This window comes from Desmodus rotundus, chromosome 8 (genome assembly GCF_022682495.2).
Source record: "Desmodus rotundus isolate HL8 chromosome 8, HLdesRot8A.1, whole genome shotgun sequence".
Lineage (NCBI taxonomy): Eukaryota > Metazoa > Chordata > Mammalia > Chiroptera > Phyllostomidae > Desmodus > Desmodus rotundus.
In genome coordinates, this window is record NC_071394.1 from 7,014,305 (window position 1) to 7,035,103 (window position 20,799).

Sequence of the window (20,799 nt, forward strand, 5' to 3'; positions counted from 1 at the left end):
TGAATGAATGAATGAATGAATGATAGTCCACTCCATTTCACAGGAAGATACGGTATTAAAAGTGCCATCTGTTTGAATATGAGTGGGTTCCAGAAAGGTGCATTTTCATGGACCATGCCCATTCTTCATTGAAAGGTATATTTTCCTGGTTCCATTCTAATTAATCACCAGATATTATGTATGGTTAAGGACATTTGTTAGACCACCAAAATTATTTTTCCTTCTTTAATGACATTCAGAATCCTGATGGCTGAATAAGACTTTATCAAATTTGCTGCCTGCAACCACCTGCCTCCCCCGACCCCACCCCTGGGCACTGACCCTGCAGGGGAGGGGAAGGTGCTACAGGTCACTTCTCCATGTTCTCTGTTCCAGTCTAACAGGCAGCCAGCGAAGCTGAACCTGCTCACCTGCCAGGTGAAACCGAATGCCGAGGACAAGAAGTCTTTTGACCTGATCTCACGTGAGTGCTTTTTCCCTGCGAGTCGGTCGGTTACGGTGGATGCTGGTGGCTGCCCGTTTCCTTTCTCTGGGCACTGAGGCAGCGGCTTTTCCAAGCAGGGCTCCTCGCTGTCTGCACACGCAGTCCTAGGGAGACCTCTCGGGGCTGAGTTTATGCTGAGCCGTCCGCTCCAGATGAGGGCGGGGCCGTGTCAGATCTGACTTGCAGTGGAATCGAACCTAGATTCGTAAGGTGAATTAGACCAATTCCTGACCGTGGCACACAGCTCTGTCGCCTTGGAGAGACTTTGCTAAGTACATTCCCATTTCTCTCCTAGATCTGCTAAATTGTAGTCTTGGCTGTGAGGCCAGACATCGGTATTTTGTTGAAAGTCCCCAGGTGGTTCTCAGGTATCTTTGGAAAGGCAGGTGTGCCGCTCTATTTGAACAACTGATTTGCTTATACTTTTAAGCCTGCAAACTTGAGCTTTTAAAGGAAAAATTCCCTGCTTCCACTCATCACTGCCTTCAAACTCCATGAATGGATGACACTATGTTCTGTCACTCTCCTGCCCCAGGGATCAGAGAGTGCTTTTCTCCTGTGACTCGGGTACAGAAAGACCTACCCACCAGCCTACACTGTGTGTTCTCAGAGACTTTGGAGAGTTGGTGGGGGAGATCGTTTTCCTCCAGGCTGGCTCCCTGTGCCTGCACCTGGCCCGTGGCTGCACTGTGACGCTCACATAGCTGATGGGACACCTCTTTGTAAAGGCCGTGCCGATACAGTGACTCCCACAAATACCATGGATCCCACAGCACCACCCTTCAGCATCCTTCCCTCTCTGCAGCTCCCCCCGGCCCAGGCAGGCCGACAGCCTGCATGCTCACTCTGTGTGTGTGTAGACCACAAAAGCGCTTCCCTGCACTTGACCTCCTTCAGGTGCCGTCGTGTGAGTCGAAACCCAGAGACAGGATCAGTCCTGGGGCTCTTAGCATGGACTCTGAGCTGGATTTTGTAGCACATATTGAAGTTCTGATCCCCTGTGATTTTTACTACCAAGCAATTTCTTGGGTTATTAATGAGAGTTAAAATATGACTTCAAAAAGCCAAGAACCTCGAGATTTCAGAACCTGTAGGTTATTGAATTGTGCAAGCATAACTGCAGCCTTCAGTTATCAAACATCTAATATGTGCCAGGTGCTTTATGTGCATCATTGCTAATCCTCACAAAAGCCAGTTTCCTATTTGACAGAAAACTGAGGCCCAGAGAGGTTCAGTGACTCACACATAGTCACACAGCATCAAAACAGACATTCAGCTGAGACTCTCCATGGCATGTTCTTGTCTGTGCACACCATCTCTCTCTGGGAGATGGGGGTGTGAATGCCTAGCCTGGAGCAGCCACACAATGAGGGGCTGGCTAGAAGTAAAGGTTCATTTGACCTGATATGTTGAAGCCTCCTAGCAGATTCTTAATTTTAAGAAAGAGCTTCCCTTATAAACAGCTGCCTGAACTATCCAAGGTAGGCCACTCCCTCCTCCCCCCGGGTAGCAGCCTGAGATGCCCGGTGAACTGAGGTCAGGGCCTTCTTCCCTGAAGCCTGCTTTGAGCAGGGAGCAGCCCACACTTCTCTGAGGCAGACTAAGCCCGCTTGTCCGAGCTGCCCTGCGAGTTGTGAATCATTTCTGAAAAAACCATTTGTAAAGGGAACACAATAAAAGGCCAGTTGAAAATGAAAAGTGAAATACTGCAGTGGCAACTAGCACTCCGCAGTGTGTCGCTGGGATCCATTCGAGCGGGTGGGGCCCGCCCCCCTCCCCACTTTTTTCAGAAGTGCCAGATATTTGCGGGGTGTTTGCGGTTGTTTTACTGCATTCCTATGGCACTTCAGAAAAAACAGTATTGACAGATGAATCGTGTAACTGCCGAAACAAAATGGTGTAAAAACAAAAGAATACTAAAATCTACTTCTACTGTGAAGGGTTTTTTTGTAGGAACTTGGGAAGTTTTTATTAGACCTAAAGGTGTTCTGCTTTCTAAGGTTCCACTTTGCTTTCTGTTTTGTATTTTAGATAATAGGACGTATCACTTTCAGGCGGAAGATGAACAGGATTACGTAGCGTAAGTAGCTCTGAAAGGCTGGCACAGCGCACCTCTGTCCAGTGCAAAACGCCAAGGCGAATGCCTTTTGTGACGGAGCACCGCTCCTGGCGGTTCCCCATGCTTGTCTCTCCTCTGTGGGCCTTCCCGCTTTGCTCTCTCTCTGTGGTGCCCGGTAAACTCTGGCACCTCCTTTAAGACTCTGCTCAAGTCCCACCATCCCAGGGGCATGCGCTCTCCTCTCAGCCCCAAAGCCTCTGCCCACCCCCTTGTGAGGCCCCAGTTCAGGCTGAGCCCCTAGAGACCCAGAGCTTCCTGAGGACAAGGATTGTGTCTTCCTGTCTTGCAATCACGTCGCCAGCACTTAGAGGGCGTGCCCAGTGTTTGGTGGCCAGGTGCGTGAGCCAGGCTCCCTGGGATCGTGCTGTCGGGGTGAGGGGCCAGACTGGCAGGAACCCTTCTGTGAGAGAGCCTGGCGTGGGGGGTGAACTGGCCTTGGTGTCTGTCCCTCACTCCTGGGTTGGAATCCTACCCTCACCCGACAGGTGTGCCATCTTAGGCAGACCTTTTTTTCATGTCATCCCTGGCCCGGAGCCATCATCATTCCCTCTTCTGTCCTGTAGCCTGGCGGGGACTGAAACAGCAGTGTGGGACTGCTGCAGCCTCGGCTGCCGGGGCGAGGGGACATTTGTGTGAGCGCTGGCAGTGAGGTCTTTCTACAGTGTTCGGACGGGTAGCTCCTGCGTCTCTGGCAGTGCACAGTGAATACTCTTTTCCTGCCTTAAGTATTCCCGTAGAGCCGCAGAATTCTGCTCACACCCCGTGTCCTGCCACTCACCCCATCTCTCTCTCCTCTTCCTTTCTGTCTCCTCCCGCTCTGGAGAATTTTACTCTTTCCCCATCTCTGGGGAGAAAGGATGGGGATCGGAGAGAGAGAGTAAGAAGTGGATACAAAGGATGTGGAGTTGGGAGAAACAGTGAAAAACTGAGCGAAAGGGTAGGAGAAACCAAGGGAAAAGAGGAGAAAGGTGCACAGGTCATTCCGTCACCTGACAGTTTAATAAATGCCAGCTACATCCTGAGACCGATGCAAAGCATTGAGAATGCAGCACTGAGGTCAACAGAGCCCCTGCCTGGAGGAACTTGGTCTCCCCTGGACGAGAAGGGCAGGCGACATAGTGCGGGGACCGAGGAGGCCGGTGCTGTGGGCACACAGACTGGGGCGCACACCCTCCTGGGTACTTGGGGGTGCTGCTCAGAGATGACTTGAGGAAGAGGAAGGTAAGCAGCCAGAGCTGGCTCAGGAAGGCGTGGGAAGGGCGTAAACACTGCACAGGTGGGAGATCCTGCTGGCCTAGAAGGGGCAGGGAGGAAGAGAAAGGAGACGACAGATGGCCAGACGTTGCCGGGATAGAGTTGGCCAGCTGGAAGGTGACTAGAAACCAGGAAAAATGGGGACAGTCAGGAGGGCTGACCCTCCACCTCAGATTGAGAGAGGTAGTATTTACTCCCAAAATAGGTGACGCACATTGCGATCATACTGTGCTGAGTGCATGTCATGCCTTATTAATCCTCCCGACCACAGAAAGTAGTGACTGTCATCCCTAGTCTGAACGTGAGGAAACAGGGCACAGTGTGCTTGTGGTCACAGTCCTAGTGACTCAAGCATCTCGTGGTCGAGTCATACGTCCTCCAGCATCCAGGACGTCCAGTTGCCCTCACATTGGCGCCTGTTGTGAGCCGAGCAGCAGGGACTCACCTGCACTACCTCTGCTCCTTTCAAACACACCCTGAGGGTGGCAGACCTTCCCCGTTTGGATGGTGAGACTCGGAACAGTAGACGTGCGATTGGAAGCCTGGCTCTGATGCCTGTGCTGTTTCCAGCTCGTCACACAGGTTCCATTGGAGGTTCAGCGCCGCGAGACAGAGGCTAGGAGTGCAGCAGTGAGAGAATTGCAAAGCCCGAGCCGTACGCTTACCTGGGTCTGGCTGGCATCGCTTGGTTTACTTTTAGGAACTTCACTCTCCTTTGTAAGACAAGGGAACAAGAGGTGATTATTTAAGGCCCCTCTTGGAAAGTGGCAGATAGGGTGTGATTGGAGGAGACCAGCATTCCTGGTTGTGAAGGCTGTTAACTGGCTCCTGCTGGAAAAGGTATCGCAGGCTGTCACGTGCATTGGGCAGCCCTGACACATGTCCCATGAAGAGTTTCTAAAGTCACCTTGGAATGTTGCTTTCCCTTCTGTCATTTTGTGCTTTGCTTCTCTTTTCCCTTCCTCACAGCCCTAAGTGGGAGGACAGGCAGGAGATTGGGGGAACACTTCCTTGTTCTCCTCTGTCTCAGACCACGGCCTTTAGTCTTCTGACCTATGGGTAGTTGAGTTGGCCCAAGAGGCATCAGTTTCCTGCTGCGGGACCTCACACCCTGTAGTACAGGGTTGCTGGGCCCCTCCTGCAGTTGTGGCACATCGTGCACTTGGAATCCTCTGGGTGCTCGTGGCGATGTGACAGGGGGACTTTGAGTGATGTAGGAGGTAGTGGCTTTCTGCAGAGGAGGCACGTGCCCCAGAGGGAGGCCTCAGTTCTTCATTTGCTTTCACTGCACCTCTAGGTTTCCCTCTCATGGGAGAGTGTGCAGTGAGGTTGAGTGAAGAAATCACTGCTCGCCGAGGAAGGAGGCAGGTGCAGTAGAAAGAGCAGCTGCACAGTTAAGGCAGGCCGACCTGACAGCTGCTCCCAGCTCTGCCCTTACTACCGCGGCCGATCATCCCACATCCCACCGCAGTCTTCTTGCCAGTTCAGTGGGGACTATGGGCCTCGCTTGCAGACTTTGAGACTTGGGGTAAAAATGTGTAAAGCTCCTGCTACAGTGCCAATTTTTTTAACCCTGTAAACTCAAAGTTACTTTTAAAGTGTTAAAATACAATTAGGCATTATTTTCTTTCTTGTATTTTTGTATGCCTGTTACTTTAAAGTAATTTAAAGTTTTTTTTTTAATTGTCAGAAATAGCTATTTTGATCTCCACCCTTTGGAAAGGTAGCCATTCGATTCCACCAAATTTGAATTACTCCTCCAGGAAACGCATTGTCCTTTCCATGTGTGTTTTCTGATTATTGTGAGAGACTTCCTTATTTCCTTATTTGTCATGACCTCGTGAATAAAGAGGCAAAAACAGCGTAAGGGAGAGAACTCTGCAAACGGGAGTCCCTGGAAGTGTCTTTTCACCCCGTCTGACAGCGCTCCAGCTGCGGCCCTTGGGCTCGCTGTTCAGCCTCTCCAGGCTTGTTTCCTCGTGGATCAGGTGTTGTAGGCGCTTGCTTGGGCTGGTTGGAGGGTTGCACAAGAAAGATTGTAAGTGCCTGGCACGCAGTAGATATGTGTAACGTCAAATAGGCAGAGTGTCGAAATGCGTAAGGAAAACAGAGTAGAGACCCTGCAGGCAGAAAGAGAACTTCAGCCATACCGGTGCCACGGATAACATGCTGTGACCGGTTCTCTTGAGTCTGGGTTCTTAAACTGTTTTTATCAAAACAGTTTCTAGTTTGTAACTTGAGACTAAACAGTGGGAAAAAAACACAGTTTCATGTAAAAGGTGTTAAATAACCCCCTTCCCCGCCCATCCCTAGACTGCTGGTTTTGAGGTGCAGTGAGTGCTTCCTGCATCACAGTAGAAAAGCTAAGCTGTGCACAGGTCATTTCTCACAACAAACTGAAGGTGAGCGCCACCTAGAGTCAAAGGCGGGACTTGCAGGTCACATACTCCAGGTAATTTGGATTGTCTTTTAATTCCCATTACTAATTCAAAACCTGTTGTAGCCAGTCCTTTCTTTCACATCCATTTGATCCTACAAGACACTCAAAAAACTGGAGCCTCATTTCCGGACCTCTGGTTCTCTGCTGAGAATAGCTATTACCTGTCTCTGCAGTAGGTAACAATAAACTGTGGTTTAGAAATGTTTTTCCTTTTCTTCTTAAAAAAAAGTAAATGTGGCTTTTTTTTCCCACTCATGAAAGTAGTACCAGCTCCCTATAGATATGGACAATAACAGAGGCATAGAGCCGAGCAATCCATCCACCCATTTTCCTACAGAAGATCCCTCAGGGGCCCCAACAGCATTTTATGAGTTTCCTTCTAGCCTTTTCTTTTCCAAACAAAAATACATACTCTAGGCATGCATTTAGATGTGAGGCTATATTATATATAATGGTTTTTCCTATTTATTTCACAAAACATTATGTTATGAGCATTTCCCCAATGTTATTCAAAAATTAGTAAAACACTTCAGTTTTAATGCCTGGGTAACCATTCCACTTTCTGGTTATTCCATGCTTTATTAATCAGCCCCCTGTTGCTGGGCATTCGGGTTATTTTGTGCACAGATTGGTGGGAGAGGACTATTTTGTTCAGTACACATTGGGATCATAGTGTATATATAATTTAATAGTCTTCACTTTCCATTGTAGATTAAAATGCCAGCATGTTTCCACGTTAACATACCTTTTCCATAAGCATAGATTTTCGTGGCAGCTAATGAAATGCCCTGTGTAGTGTCCCTGCCAGGGTCCCCCCAGCTGGGCCTCTGGAGAACAGAGGCCTCTCGCTGAACTCTACCCTGCCTCCCAGCCATTCCTCACCGGTCCTTCCTCCTTGTGGCCTAGGGTGTGTCTGTGTAGGTCCTCAGCGATACTGACCCGACCTGTCCCACCTCTTCCTCGCGTCTCTCCCGTTCTCTCTGCTGTGTCCCTTTCCACCCTTTAACTCTCTTTCCTTTAGGTTTCGTTTCTTTCGTTTTCTTCTTTCTTCACTGTTGCGGGGGAGTGGTGTCGCTTCTGGTATCTCTTGGTGAACGCAGGTTTGTTGCAATGCGGAGAAAACAAGGTCTCCTTCCTGTTTCGACAACAGATGGATTTCAGTGTTGACAAACAGCAAAGAAGAGGCCCTGACCATGGCCTTCCGTGGAGAGCAGAGCACGGGCGAGAACAGCCTGGAAGACCTGACCAAAGCCATTATCGAGGACGTCCAGAGGCTCCCTGGAAATGATGTCTGCTGCGACTGTGGCTCGTCAGGTATTGGTCTCCAAAGTGGAGCTGGCTTGTTAAACATCTTTCTCCTCTTGTAGAAGATAAATGAGCGGTAATTTAAAACCCTCTTCCCCTTACGGACGCACCCAACGCATATTCCCAACTGGACTGACCCACACTGTGGGCTGTACCTGGAAAGCTCCCACCTGCTCTCTCCACGTGTTCACCTGCCAAAATGCTACCTTTGCTAGTAAGAATAAAGAACTTAATTTTGTTTTCAATTCAATATTGAAAGGAAGTTTTTTCAAACTTGACTTTCTGCTCTCTAACAAGCTATCCATTTTTGTAGTAGCCCCAGGCCATTCTTCCACGTAAATCCTCCCCCTGTACTTGTTTAAAAGTTTTACTGCTACCGTTGTAGCTTCCTCTGCAGTGGGCACACTAAAATCGGATGCCTTGTTTGTTCATTGTCTTCAAAATCCTCTCCACAGAACCAACCTGGCTTTCCACCAACTTGGGTATTTTGACCTGCATAGAATGTTCCGGCATCCACAGGGAAATGGGGGTTCATATTTCTCGCATCCAGTCTTTGGAACTAGACAAATTAGGGACTTCTGAACTCTTGGTAAGTAGCGACCTGTACTTAGGAAGGAAACTTTAAGTTTGTTGTTGTGAATATACCTAATATATCGCTTTGAGGTTGTTCCTGCTGAGTCCAAAAATTCTAAATCCTGAATTTTGTTTAATTTGCACAGATATTTAAAATGTAAATCTTGTCCTCTGTAATGTTGACTATTTCTGTTTCCTGTTTGAAGAACTGGTGAATCACACACTTCCATACTTAGTCAGTTAAACTGGCCCTTCTGGGGTGGGCTTTTTCAAAGCTGCCTTTTTCTTGCGGATCAGTTTTACAGGATTCACTGAAAAGTAGTAAAGGGTGGTAGGTACCAAAGTCACCTACTCTACCTAGGGGCTTATGTTGTTAAAATGAAGTGTTTTTTCCTCTATTTTTACTGTTTGTAAGTTTGTAAACGTGCACGTGAACGGAGAGTGGCCTGGAAGCTGCTGCCCTGAAACCAATCACTCCTTATGCCAGCACTTCTTAGGCAGCACGGGGAGAGCCGTGTGCAGGTGTGGGGCTGAGCTTTACGGTAGGGAAAAGGGTCGCAAACACTCCCATGTGCTTATAACCCGCCCATCCCATCGTGATTCACCCATATGTGGGGCCCTCATCAGGTCCAAGTTAAATGGCCCCCACAGTACACAGGTAAAGGTGGGGAACATCCCTGGGCATGATGCCTTCTGGTCATAAGCCCCGTGTTGCATAATTTGTATCTGGGGCTCTGGGAGTTGTTATACTAACAATGAAAATGCTGGAAGTAAGGTAGGGCTTCACCTCAGACAGCAGGCCCTTGAGCAAAAAAGGGGGACCAGGAACCTGAAAGCCTGGCTCATCGCTTGCCTCATCTGGAACAGAGTCCCCAAAGGTCAAGGCAGTCAGTCACCTGGCCGGCAGTCTTGGTCGTCTGGCGTGAGGGTCGGTCTTGTGTTGTGGGAGCCCCTCGACTTAGGAGACAGGAAATTCAGAACGTGCGCCGGTACCGGGCTCCCCGTCCACTTCAGGAATCTGATTGCGTGAATGCTCCTTAAACTTCACATAGACCCCAAATTACCTGAATGACCAAAGGACCTTCAGGACCACTGTTTGTGGAAGAACCTTGAACCCAGAAGCAGAATGCCTACTGGAGCCTTTTCACTGGTTGCCTGTCGCATCTAAATTTGTACCCTGAATATAAGGGAGTCCTGATTTCTTTTTTGTCGAGTAGAGCTGCTCCGTCCAGCGTGAGGCATGGTGGCAGTTGCACAGCTGTGGTTGTTCGTTAAGCATTTAACCTGGATTCATGTGGAGCCTGCTGTGTCGGACTCCGATGATGTGGGCGTAGGGCCACACCCTCTTCGGCTCTAGCGTTTATCACGTTGTATTTGTAAAAATTACTGGTTTTCTTACCAGTGGTCCCTCTAGCCCATAGTAAGTTCCTCCAGGGGGGAACGTAGCTTACCGTCTCTATTTCCCAGCTCTAAAGCCTGGCACATAGCAAGTGCTCAGCAAATATCTGTTGACCAGTTGGATAGATGGTTTGTATTCTGAACCAGGTGGGGGAAAGTACATACTCAGAAACCTCAAAAGCAAATAATAGAAACCTTTTAAACCAGGGGTAAAGAGTTTGCTATGTTGTGTTCTGTTTATGTTACAGCTGGCCAAGAATGTAGGAAATAATAGTTTCAATGACATTATGGAAGCGAATTTACCAAGCCCCTCACCTAAACCCACCCCGACAAGTGATATGTAAGTACTTCTAATATCTTGAGTTCTGTACCATTCTGTCATCGTTTCTGAACCCTCACCCAAAACTTCCTAGTGGTTATAGTGCTTTGCCCTGCAAGGGAAACCACATTATGAGGAAAAAGCAGAGCAAAGCAGAGAACTTTCTGGAATGCACAGGTTATTTTCAGCATCACCTTCCCCTAGGGAGTTGCAGCTGCTCGGGAGGATAAATCCTCATGGGGACGATTACTTCTAAGTCATGGCATGTTGTGATAAGTAAGGGACACAGAAGCAGTGGGAGATGTCTGTCAGATTGGCAGAAGTCCAGATGCTTTAACAGCCCACTCAGCAAGACTGTGGGGAAACAAACATTCTAGACTCTGTCCCGTGTTGCTGGTGGGAATGCAAATGCACGCTCCCCGTGAGGAACCAACTCGCCATATTTATCACAGTTAGAAACGTATTTACCTTCAACTGAGCAGGCTCTCTTCTGGGAGTTTATTCCTGCTCTGTGATAGAGCGAGATGAGGAGCAAAAGCAAGCGCCGTCCATAGGCATCTGGCGGACGAGTTTATTGTGTGAGCTGCACAACTACGTGTAAGAATAAGGACACTTCCTGTGTCCTGATTTGGGATGCTCTCCAGGACTGCTGCTGAGCAGAGCAGAGCACTGGGCAAGACACAGCGCCTTCAGGGCAAGGAAGCCGGGGAGGGAGCTGAAAACAAGCATGCTAGCCCTCTTGACCGTCCAGACTCAGGAACTGAGCTTTGGGTAAACTTGCTGATGAATTTCCTCACTTTGAACTCTCGCTATTTCCTATCTGAACTCAGACATCAAATGGATTTGGACGGTGACGGATACGTAAACACATTCATTTGAAATTGTGTTTGGAGAAACCCGAGAAAGCACCCAGGAAGCTTAAGTGCTTACTCTGGGGTGGGTGTGAGCGGGAGACTCCCCCATCAACACCTTTTGATATCACTTTATATTTTTGAGTCATGTGACTCTTTAAACCTATTAAAAAATTGTTACATTGGGTTTGCACTTTAAAAAGTTTTTTTAATGCTGTGGATGAATAGGAAGAAGGATTGAGTCCCAGCCTGTGAGCAGGGAAGGTGTTGTGAAGTAGCCTCCTGCCTAAATGTTTTACCCGCCCCTCCTTGGAAGTTATTCAGGCACCACGTTTGCAAAGCAGTAAAACTATTATGGGGCCATCCGAGAGAAATGTTGTTTTCACTCTGAAACTATATAAAATAAAATCTCCCTGTAGGTCCCTTGACACTTGACTTTCCTTGAATTCAAGAAACGCGTATCAAGCATTCACTCTGTGCCTCATATCATGTTAGCTGCCGGGGAACCAGCAGAACACAGACCAGATACAAACCCTGTTCTCACAACACCAGGAATCTGGAGAGGAAGGTGGGCTGTAACTCAGAAATTCAACAGTTAGCAGTGTGAGCATAACTGTGTAAGTGCCACAGAAGAAAAGTCGGGGGTGCTGGGGAGCAGATGCGGCACCTGGACTTACCTGCGGACATCCAGCTGACAAGAGTGTTCTAGCATCGAGCCCCACGCAGACACTGCTCGGATGTCGGTTCTACACCAATGAGCACAGATTACAGAGAATCGAGGCTTTGATGACAGCCTGTCTGTGCCTCAGTTTCCTTACCTGCTACAATACAGAGTGAGGTCAGGTGACTGACATCCTTTCCATGAAGCTCTGAAACCTTTTCATTGGTCTTTCAGAATCGCTTTCACTTCTGCAGTTTTTCATGTGCCTTGTACACTTCTGTGTGCCTGGGTTTGCAGTTGCAGCACATAGCCAGTGTCTCAGGCTGTTGCCCGTTGGGGAAAAGAACCCTGCTAGGATCTGCGTGCCCGTTAATTTTGTATCTGTGCATAGCTGCACGCGCTGGTGAATACATACCAGGTTCGCCCTTCTGTCTCTGCTGGAATAACTTGATCTACAGCCTGGTGTGTTTGATCGTCGAAAAGAAGTATCTTAATTAAAATAACTCTCTCAAAGAGAACTATGGGTCTGCAAAAATGGACATCTTACTTAGCTCTTGGAAAATAAAAGTACTTGGTCATGTTTTGCTGTCTTTCAGGACCGTACGGAAAGAATACATCACAGCAAAGTATGTAGATCATAGGTTTTCGAGGAAGACCTGTTCTTCTTCATCCGCTAAACTGAACGAATTGCTCGAGGCCGTCAGATCCAGGGATTTGCTTGCACTAATTCAAGTCTATGCAGAGGGCGTGGAGCTCATGGAGCCACTGCTGGAACCCGGGCAGGTGAGGCCGCACTGAAACCCTAGTGACGGAAGGGATGTGGGTGGTCCGTTTCCAAGATACTCACGTGATTAGAATGAGACCTAATGCACCGAGTGGCCCTGTCCAAATCAGGACAGTCTGAGCGTGAAAGGGGGGGCTAGCAATAATTACTTTGGGGTAACTGATGTGAAGGAAGCTGCCCTAGACAGAGTAAGACATCTTACTCCCCTCCCCATTTATACTTATCCTGTCCTTTTTAGGAGCTCGGGGAGACAGCCCTTCATCTTGCAGTCCGAACTGCAGACCAGACGTCTCTCCATTTGGTTGACTTTCTTGTACAAAACTGGTATGGTTTTTTCTTGCTCTGAATATGCCCTGTAAGTTAACAAAGACCCGTCCTATTAGTGGCCTAGATCAGGCAGCAGCAAGCTTTTTCTATAAAGGGCCAGATACTGTTTCAGGCTTTGCGGAGATAAAGTCTCTGTTGCAGCTATTCAACTCTGCTGTATGAAAGCAGCCATAGATGACATGCAAATGAGTGACCATGGCCATGTTCCAATAAAACTTTATTTACAAAAACAGGTGGAGGGCCAGATAAGGCCCACGGGCTATAGTTTGCCAACCCCCGGCCTAAATAAATGTAAAATCCTGTCTCTGGGTCCAAACCCTGCTGCACTAGGGTGGTTGAAAAAGAGAAGACTTAACCGCTCAGGGCCACACAGTGTTCATCACGAGACGGCAATGTATGTGGCTGCTAGCTAATTCACACTTGGGGCATACTCATAAGAATACAGTATTAAACACAGGAGGTTTGGACTTGCTGGATTCTTTATTGGGCAGATCTGTAAGCCACAGATCAGGAGGAGCAACTAGAGCTCATCCAACGGAGAGGGAAGGAAATAGTGAGGGCATTTGAACCCACATGTGACTGAAGCCCCTTACTCAGGGGCGCATTGGTCGAGAACGTTGGCTCTAGATGCAAACTGCCTGTGTTCAGACCCCTGCTCAGTCGTCCATGTCTTGATAATCTTGACTGTGAGCTCTTCATCCTCTCCGTGCCTGAGCCGTTGTCACCCAGAAAAGATGTGCTATTGCACCTGCCCCATTGGCCGTTTGTGAAGATTCAAGGAGAGAAGACGTGTGAAAAGCTAAGAGACAGTGTCTGTCTCCGTATAAATGAGACTCTGTAAATGCTGACTGTGCTGTCATGGTGTTGCTTCTCTGTTGGAGTGGAATATTAGAGACATCATAATTGTGTGGTAGCTCTGAAATGTGACTCAGTGGTTAGCACAGATACAAGGGGTTGATCGGCAGTGAGTAAGTCCTTCTTTCTAACGATTTGATTTTCCAGTGGGAACCCGGATAAGCAGACAGCCCTGGGGAACACAGCTCTGCACTACTGTAGTATGTATGGAAAACCTGAGTGTTTGAAGCTTGTTCTCAGGAGCAAGCCCACTGTGGACGTCGGTAAGAGCATGGCCAGGTGTCTTAGCGGCTATCGTAAGAGCCTTTTTTGGCTAAAACGGAGATTGGCATGTCACACTCTAGTCTGATTATTGTTTCTTGCCTTTTCAAGATCTGTCCTAGATAATCATGCACCTTTGTTTTCCCCTGATTTTAGTTAACCAGGCCGGAGAGACGGCCCTTGACATAGCCAAGAGACTCAGAGCCACCCAGTGTGAAGATTTGGTAAGCAGAAATGGGCGTGGGGTCGCCAGCACTCATGGACTGCCTTCGCATGTCACTCTCAGAACCTGGAGTGGGAGATACAAGCAGCAGATTCATTTGTTGGAACATTGGCTGAAGAAATTGAGATAAGCTCTGTGACTAGGTTTGAAAAAATGATAAATTTGCCGTCCGCCTGCCTGTGGAAGGCATTGGAGAGGTTTTATTACAGATGGGCTTATGCCTTGGGGTCGTGCTTTTTACTTGCCAGACCGTTAGGCTTTCTCTGTAGCTTAACAGCAAAAACCACTTATCTGGGAAGCCAATTCCAAATATAGGGCAAGTAGAATTCAGAGTGCAGTGGCTTTTAAAATGCTGAACACACTGCCTTCCTCTCTCCATGCCCCGGTGTGCACCCACCTTGTTTTGATCCCAGTAGTTGCTGCCTACAACTCCAGGCCTTAGCAGAACGCGATTCTCTTAACCATGGGAATGGATGAGATGGGAAAGATGAGTTCTGTTCCACTGTGTTTCTGCCGAGTGCCAAGTTCCAGACCCGCAGTTGTACTTCTTTTATTACCAAAGACCCCCTTGAGCAAGTTCTGGTTGTCCCTGCCCCATGTATGAATAAGAAAAGTGGGACATGGATGCGCTGGGGCTCTCTGGCTTTAAAGGTCCACCTCTCCCACTTCACTGATTTTGCCTTCCAGCCAAGAATTTGCTGTTTTGAGACCCGTTTTAATAATATTTGAGAAAGCTTTACATTGTGGAGAGAAGTCAACTTATCAAACTAAAAAGGCCCTGCCTGTAATTTTTGCAGTTTCTCTTAAGCCTGGCTGCTGATGGTTCAGCTTGTCCAGTCAGTTTCGCTCATAATGTATCTGCTGATGGTTAACCTGGAAGTAGGAATAAGGTGGGATTGCCCAGTGTTTCTATGATGTTGGCATTTGAATTGAAATGGTGACACCCACTGTTACTTTCAGCTTTCCCAGGCTAAGTCTGGAAAGTTCAACCCACACGTGCACGTGGAATATGAATGGAACCTCCGGCAGGAGGAGATGGATGAGAGCGACGATGATCTGGATGACAAGGTGAGTGTCAAAAATGCCTCCAAACTCCTGAACTCGTCCCCTAATTCTCTACACCGTGTGGACAGCACTCAGTCTTTGTGAGGTGGTTGGTCTCGTGACCGGGCGTACCAGCGCCGTTTTCTTGGCTCAGACTCGGCTCCTTGTTGGGCACCATAGAACAGCTGCACCGGTCAGGGTTCCCCAGAGAATCAGAACCAATAGGATGTGTATATAGAGTGAAAGCATGGAACGTATTTTACGGGACTGGCTCACACACTTGTGAGGCCTGACAAGTCCAAAATGTATGGGGCGGGCTGGAAACCCCAACAGTCTTGGGTCTGAAGGCAGTCTGGAGTCAGAATTCCTTCTCCGTGGGGGACCTCAGTCTTTTCTCTTAAGGCCTTCAACTAACTGGATGAGGCCCACCCACATTATGGAGGGTAATCCCCTCTGCTCAAAATCTGAATGCTTAGCATACTAAAAAATATCTTCAGAGCAACTCCTAGGCTGGTGTTTGACCAAACACCTGGGCACCGTGGCTTAGCCAAGTTGATACATAACTGAAAAAGGAATAAGTTGTCATTTACCGAGCACTTGAATATGGACTAGGCAGCAGCAAGCACGTCACCCGTGTCCCCTCAAGTGGTCTTTACCAAAGGCCCACTGTGGCATTGTCACTGTCCCACATCACAGAGGAGAAAACTGATACACACAGACATTTTGCAACTTGTGTACAGTCTCAGAGCTGGGAAAGGCAGTCTCAGGGATCACGCCTACTTCTGTCTGACTCCCATAGATAGTTCTTAACCTCTTCTGAAGGTTCGTTCATGCACCTTTCACTGGATATGTGCGCAGTATTTCCTCTTTCCCAGGCCAGACGTAAAGAATGGTCAAAGGTGTCCATGCAGAGGTGTCCTGAAGGCCTTCGCCACTTCGAGAGGAGGCCAGTTGTCCTATGTGGATCACTTGTTTGTAATAGGGGCTGGAGGCGATTACTGAAAAGTGCTCAGAGGACAGAGCAGCTGCCTCCACCCCAGCGAACAGTGATGACCTTAGCAAGGAAGTGCAGTTGGAAATGGGCTTCTAAGGGTAGGGAGGCGCTTGCCAGGCAAAGAGGTGAGAAGGAATGCATCATTTCAGGAGGGGGAACAGCATGTGCAAAGGCCCGGGGGTCATACTGGAGCCTAGAAGCCTGAAGACAGGTTTAGAAGCACAGTGTGTGCAGTGACCCTCACATTGGCTGGATGGAGAGGGGCAGGAAGGGCGGGAGCTGGTGGGTTCCTGCACGGGACATGGTGTGAGGTTATTCCTGAGCTCCCTGTGCACAACCTGGTGGCTCTGGATGACGTGAGGTTCCTGACTTGGAAAGTTGCATGGATGCTACAGGTGTCGCCAGGAGTGCAAACACAAGGCCACTGTACAGGCAATTGAAAATGCTTTTGAATCCAGGAGTTTGGAGTTGGACCTACAGGTCTGAGTCATCAGCATTAGACGTCAGCCACGTGGTCCACTTCCTTCCCTTGCACTGTGAGGTGACTCTTGGGCCTTCATCGTGGGTGACCTAATGAAGCCCAGGTTCCCACGGGAGCCTACCCTGCAATAGAGTATTGTCTCACTCACTGCACTGTTTCCCTCATCTGCCAGCCGAGCCCCATCAAGAAGGAGCGCTCCCCGCGACCTCAGAGCTTCTGCCACTCCTCCAGCCTCTCCCCCCAGGACAAGCTGTCACTGCCGGGGTTCGGCACTCCACGGGACAAGCAGCGGCTCTCCTACGGCGCCTTCACCAACCAGATCTTTGCCTCCACGAGCACAGACTCACCTACGTCACCCACCTCGGAGGCGCCTCCACTGCCCCCTAGAAATGCCGGGAAAGGTACGGTCTTTGAGAAGGGCCCTGTGACTCGATCCTCAGAGCTAGGAGTCTGTCCAGCCTGGAGGTAGAAAGTGCGAGGAGCACGAAGTGTGACTGAGGGCAGAGCCAGCTACAGGATAGGCAGCGCTGTGGGCTCTCCTCACACGATCTCTGGGTTCGCCTCAGCAGTCCCGCCTGCTCTGCGCTCTTGGTGCCCATTTTACAGATATGGAAACTGAGGCTCGAGGAGGTAGAGTGGCTGGTCCACGGTCATGTAGCTGGTGAGTGGTAGAGTTGTGATTCAGTCCAAGGTCCACACAGGGTCCAGAACCTGGGCTCTTCCCTCTTTAATACAGGTGGGATTTCAGTTCTTTGACGTCCCTTTCCCTTGCACTAACTTGCCTCTCTTCTGGTGCTAGTGGCAGGAGTGGTGGTCACAGTTCCGGAGCCCTGGAGGCTCCAAGCGCAGCCCTTCTCATTCCATGCTCACAAAGAAGGTGGGCACTGCAGTGCTGGCATGGTGCAGACCAGAGAATCGTGGCTCAGAGATGCTGAGTAAATGACCTTTGGGTCTCGGCTGTCGGCGATGCTAACCCAGGTCCGGTGTGACCTGAGCCCACCCTCCTGTGCTCTCTGATGAGACATGACCTGCGGCAGGATTTTCCCCAGGGGAGGTTATTGAGAGCGCACGTCACTGGCCTCCACGAGGCTAGGGCCAGGTGCCGATGGTCCCCCACCCTGTTCCTAGCAACAGAGTGCTTGTCCTGTATCCTGAATCCACAGAAAGTACCCTGCTCAGGAAGTCTGTGCGTCCCCCTGGACAGGGACAGGTTGGAGCACAGAAATGCCAACATTGAAGGGTCCCCACAGTCGTGGGGGTGGGGGGCGGTGAGAGGTCCCCCGAGCTGTGGTTTTGGGCTTCTTCTCAGTCAGTGCAACCAAATGCAAGGTCCTCCCTGGGTGCTCAGCTCGTGCTAACACAGGATTCCGGGCCTCTCCGCACACAAAGCTGTGCCTATTTGAATCACACTGGGGCCATTTTCTGGGAAATGTGAGCTTTATTCACAACAGTGTTTCTTCGCAGAGCTTACTCTCCATTGAGGCGGTGCTATAAATGGGAGCTGTGTTCTTAGAGAGACCCCAAATGGCCTCATAGATCATAGAGTAACGGAGAGAAGTTAAGTTAAGGCTTTGGCATGACTCGTTCTCATCAAAGATAACCAGTGACCGTGACCGTGACCGTGACAGCACGTGTAAGCCAAAAGCTGAACCCGCCAGTGTTTTTCTTACTGTTCCGTATGTGGGCTTGAGTGCGCCTAAATGAGGCGCCCAGTCTGCCTCCCCCGCGAGACCCCAGGCTGCCGCTCCGTGCTGGGAGAACAGTGTGTTGCAGCTCACCTGGGCAGTGAGGCTCCCCGGGAGGGGAGCAGCCTGGGGAGAGAGGAACATCCCTTTCTAACCCCAAAGAGGACCGTGAGAAGCCTTTAGGCCAAACCGAGTGTTCAGCAACGGTACTCTGAAAGGATTCCCATCCCTTCATTGTGGTTATCGACGATGTGGTAATGACCTGGCTAGACGGGTGACTGAGAACCTTGAAAAAGGTCTGTAGGAGACACTGATGCCAGAGTCCTGGGGACCAGAGTCTCACCTCTGCACCCCTTTCTGTAACTTTATCTCAAGGGGACACAGAATACACCGTCGGACTCAGTGCCAAGCATATCTCTGCCTTGAGTAAATTCTAACTAGCTCTTCACCAAAGGCCCCAAAGACAAAGAGCGAGCTGACGTAATGAGCCAGCTGCTGAAACAAGTCCTTAGGACTTGGCCATCACAACCATGGTCAGCTAAGGATAGACTGCCCCCCTCAAAAAAAGCAATTCCCATAATTGGAAAGAGAAGCCCCTCCCTACTAGAATCAGCATGTCCTTTCAGGCTGCGAATAGCAGGCCATCCGATCGGAGGCTTGACCTTTGGAGGTTTGGCCCGTGCTGGGGAGATGCGCGAGCACAGCCCTGTGACTTTTGTAAGGGACTGAAATACCCTGCTTCTAGCAGGGCTCGCGTTCCCGTGCGCTTGGAAAAGTGGTGATGTTTAGAATGGAGGTCTTAGAAGACCTGGTTGAAGGTCTGTGGATGCTCTGTGTAGAGATAGTTTCCCTGTTTTGTAGCCCTTCCATTTTTTGTGTGTTTTCGGGGGGGTTTTTTCATTTCATTCTGTTGAACTGACAGACCATTTGCATGAAAACAAGGACGTCTTGACTCAATTGGGTTGCCCGTGTTCTGGGGCAAGTCAGGCAGAGGCCTCTGCTTCCAGAAGCCATTCCCACCCTGTGAGCCGGGGCTCTGAGGGATGGTGGCTTCTGGGGAGGCGGAAACAGACTCACAGGCTCAAGTCCCCACTAATCAGGGGAGGGAGGACTGAGGGGAAAAGTAGAATCATTCTGAACCCAACTCAGGAATATTTTCCAGAAACCCCAGCTGCCTCATCAAAATGCAAGGAAGTTTGACTTAAATTGCCTTTGAGCAAAGCCTCCTTGTGCTGGAGCAGAGCTCAGTCAGCGGCGGAAGACTCAGCCATTCAGACCCCCAGACTCACCCTCCCGGAGCCTTAGACAGAAGTGCTCGCTGCCTGACCTCCCTTCACACGTGAGGTCCAGCGAGATCAAATCAGAGCCATAAATTTCAGTGTGCAGAAATTTCTCACCGGTAATGAGCAGCTCCCTCTGCCCCCGATTTACGTTTATTGAAACCAGAAGTCCCTCAGCTTTCTCAGCATTGGTTTGTCTTTCATCTTTATGCTAAAATTAGGCCAAAGAACCAGGATATTTGAGAGCGAGAAGGATGCTGAAAGATCATCGCAATCCACAACCCATCACACGAGAAGGGAACTGAGCCCTGGGAAAATTAAGGAACTTCAGCTCACACGGTGGCTGAACTAGGATGGAAAATTAAAATGGGCCTTAGGACTTGTCAGGCGAGACCTTCTACTTTCCTCTTCTCCATATTGAGGAAGATGGTCCATGTCTGTCTTGCCCCCCTGGTGGCATTGTCATCAGAACCCAGGGGGACAGTCCGTGGAGAAAGCATTTCATGAAGTGTGGAGTCCTGCGCCCCTGTGGGAGGGAGAGCCCTGCTAGGACAGTTAGGCTGTGGCTCCAGGTGCCACCAGAGCATGGGAGGGTGTGGAGAGCAGCCTGACGCCCCACGGGGCAGGTCCTCCACGACAGCTATGACTTGCTTCTAGCTTGTCCGACTCTGTCATTAAATAACTGTAAGCCATAGGGCTGCCGTTTTCCCCGTCGTACGGTTCCCTGCCTTTTATATAGCGATGGCTCAAGCTGTACCTGGGCTGAGCTCGACCGCTGTGGAGACTGGTGAGAAGGGCAGGCGGTGTCCGCTCAGGCTGGCACACAGGCAGTGCCCTGCGGAAGGCAGTGCCGCTGGCCTTGGGCCTGTGCAGCTTTAAACAGGCCCCTGGTTCGGAAACACAAACAACCGAGAGGCCAGTTGCGGTTCATTCCCTGCTGTACGTGCAGGCGTCCCTGAGGCTCGGGCATCACGGGTCCGCTCCGAACACCGTGTGAGTAGGAGTTCCGCACTCAGTGCACCTTCTCCGTAACACGGGCTTCCCACTTCAGTCAGACCTGAGCCTAGCGTGCAAGGGCCTCTGTGAACACCTGTTCACGACTGCCCCATGCCACGGAGAACACAGAACCAGGTGCTACCCCCGCCCTCCCTTTGGTGAAGAGACTGCCCTCATTCAAAGACTGTAGTTTGAGAGGAGCTCTCTGTGGGGGGTGTCAGCCTGGACAGCGTGAGCCCCTGGGGAGCCGAGCTCCCCTTCCTCCTCTTCCAAGATGTCCTCTCTCCCTTGCCCCATACAGGGAGACTGGGACTCCTCCCCCCCGTAGGTGGCAACCCTGTCCCTGGCTTGGTCTCATTTTAACAGTTGGCTGATCTTGCCGAGTTTCAGGGTCTCCATCTGAAAAACCGGGGTTGGCGTCTGCCAGGCTGGGGTGGTGCTGCGAAAACGGGGGACGACACTGCC

At 49.9% G+C, this 20,799-nt stretch overlaps 1 protein-coding gene across 4 annotated transcripts in view; it reads left to right on the top strand.

The window, feature by feature from the left end:
- ASAP1 (ArfGAP with SH3 domain, ankyrin repeat and PH domain 1) overlaps positions 1-20,799 on the top strand; it is a 275,799-nt gene that overhangs the window by 228,912 nt on the left and 26,088 nt on the right. For all 4 annotated transcript variants that reach the window (XM_053929547.2, XM_053929546.2, XM_045204925.2 and 1 more), the window contains 11 exons: positions 376-463; positions 2,516-2,564; positions 7,448-7,611; positions 8,058-8,191; positions 9,822-9,913; positions 12,001-12,187; positions 12,427-12,512; positions 13,518-13,633; positions 13,788-13,855; positions 14,815-14,922; positions 16,546-16,774. In XM_053929547.2, the coding sequence (XP_053785522.1) occupies positions 376-463; positions 2,516-2,564; positions 7,448-7,611; positions 8,058-8,191; positions 9,822-9,913; positions 12,001-12,187; positions 12,427-12,512; positions 13,518-13,633; positions 13,788-13,855; positions 14,815-14,922; positions 16,546-16,774 (1,321 nt within the window). The remainder of the gene's footprint in view (positions 1-375; positions 464-2,515; positions 2,565-7,447; positions 7,612-8,057; positions 8,192-9,821; positions 9,914-12,000; positions 12,188-12,426; positions 12,513-13,517; positions 13,634-13,787; positions 13,856-14,814; positions 14,923-16,545; positions 16,775-20,799) is intronic.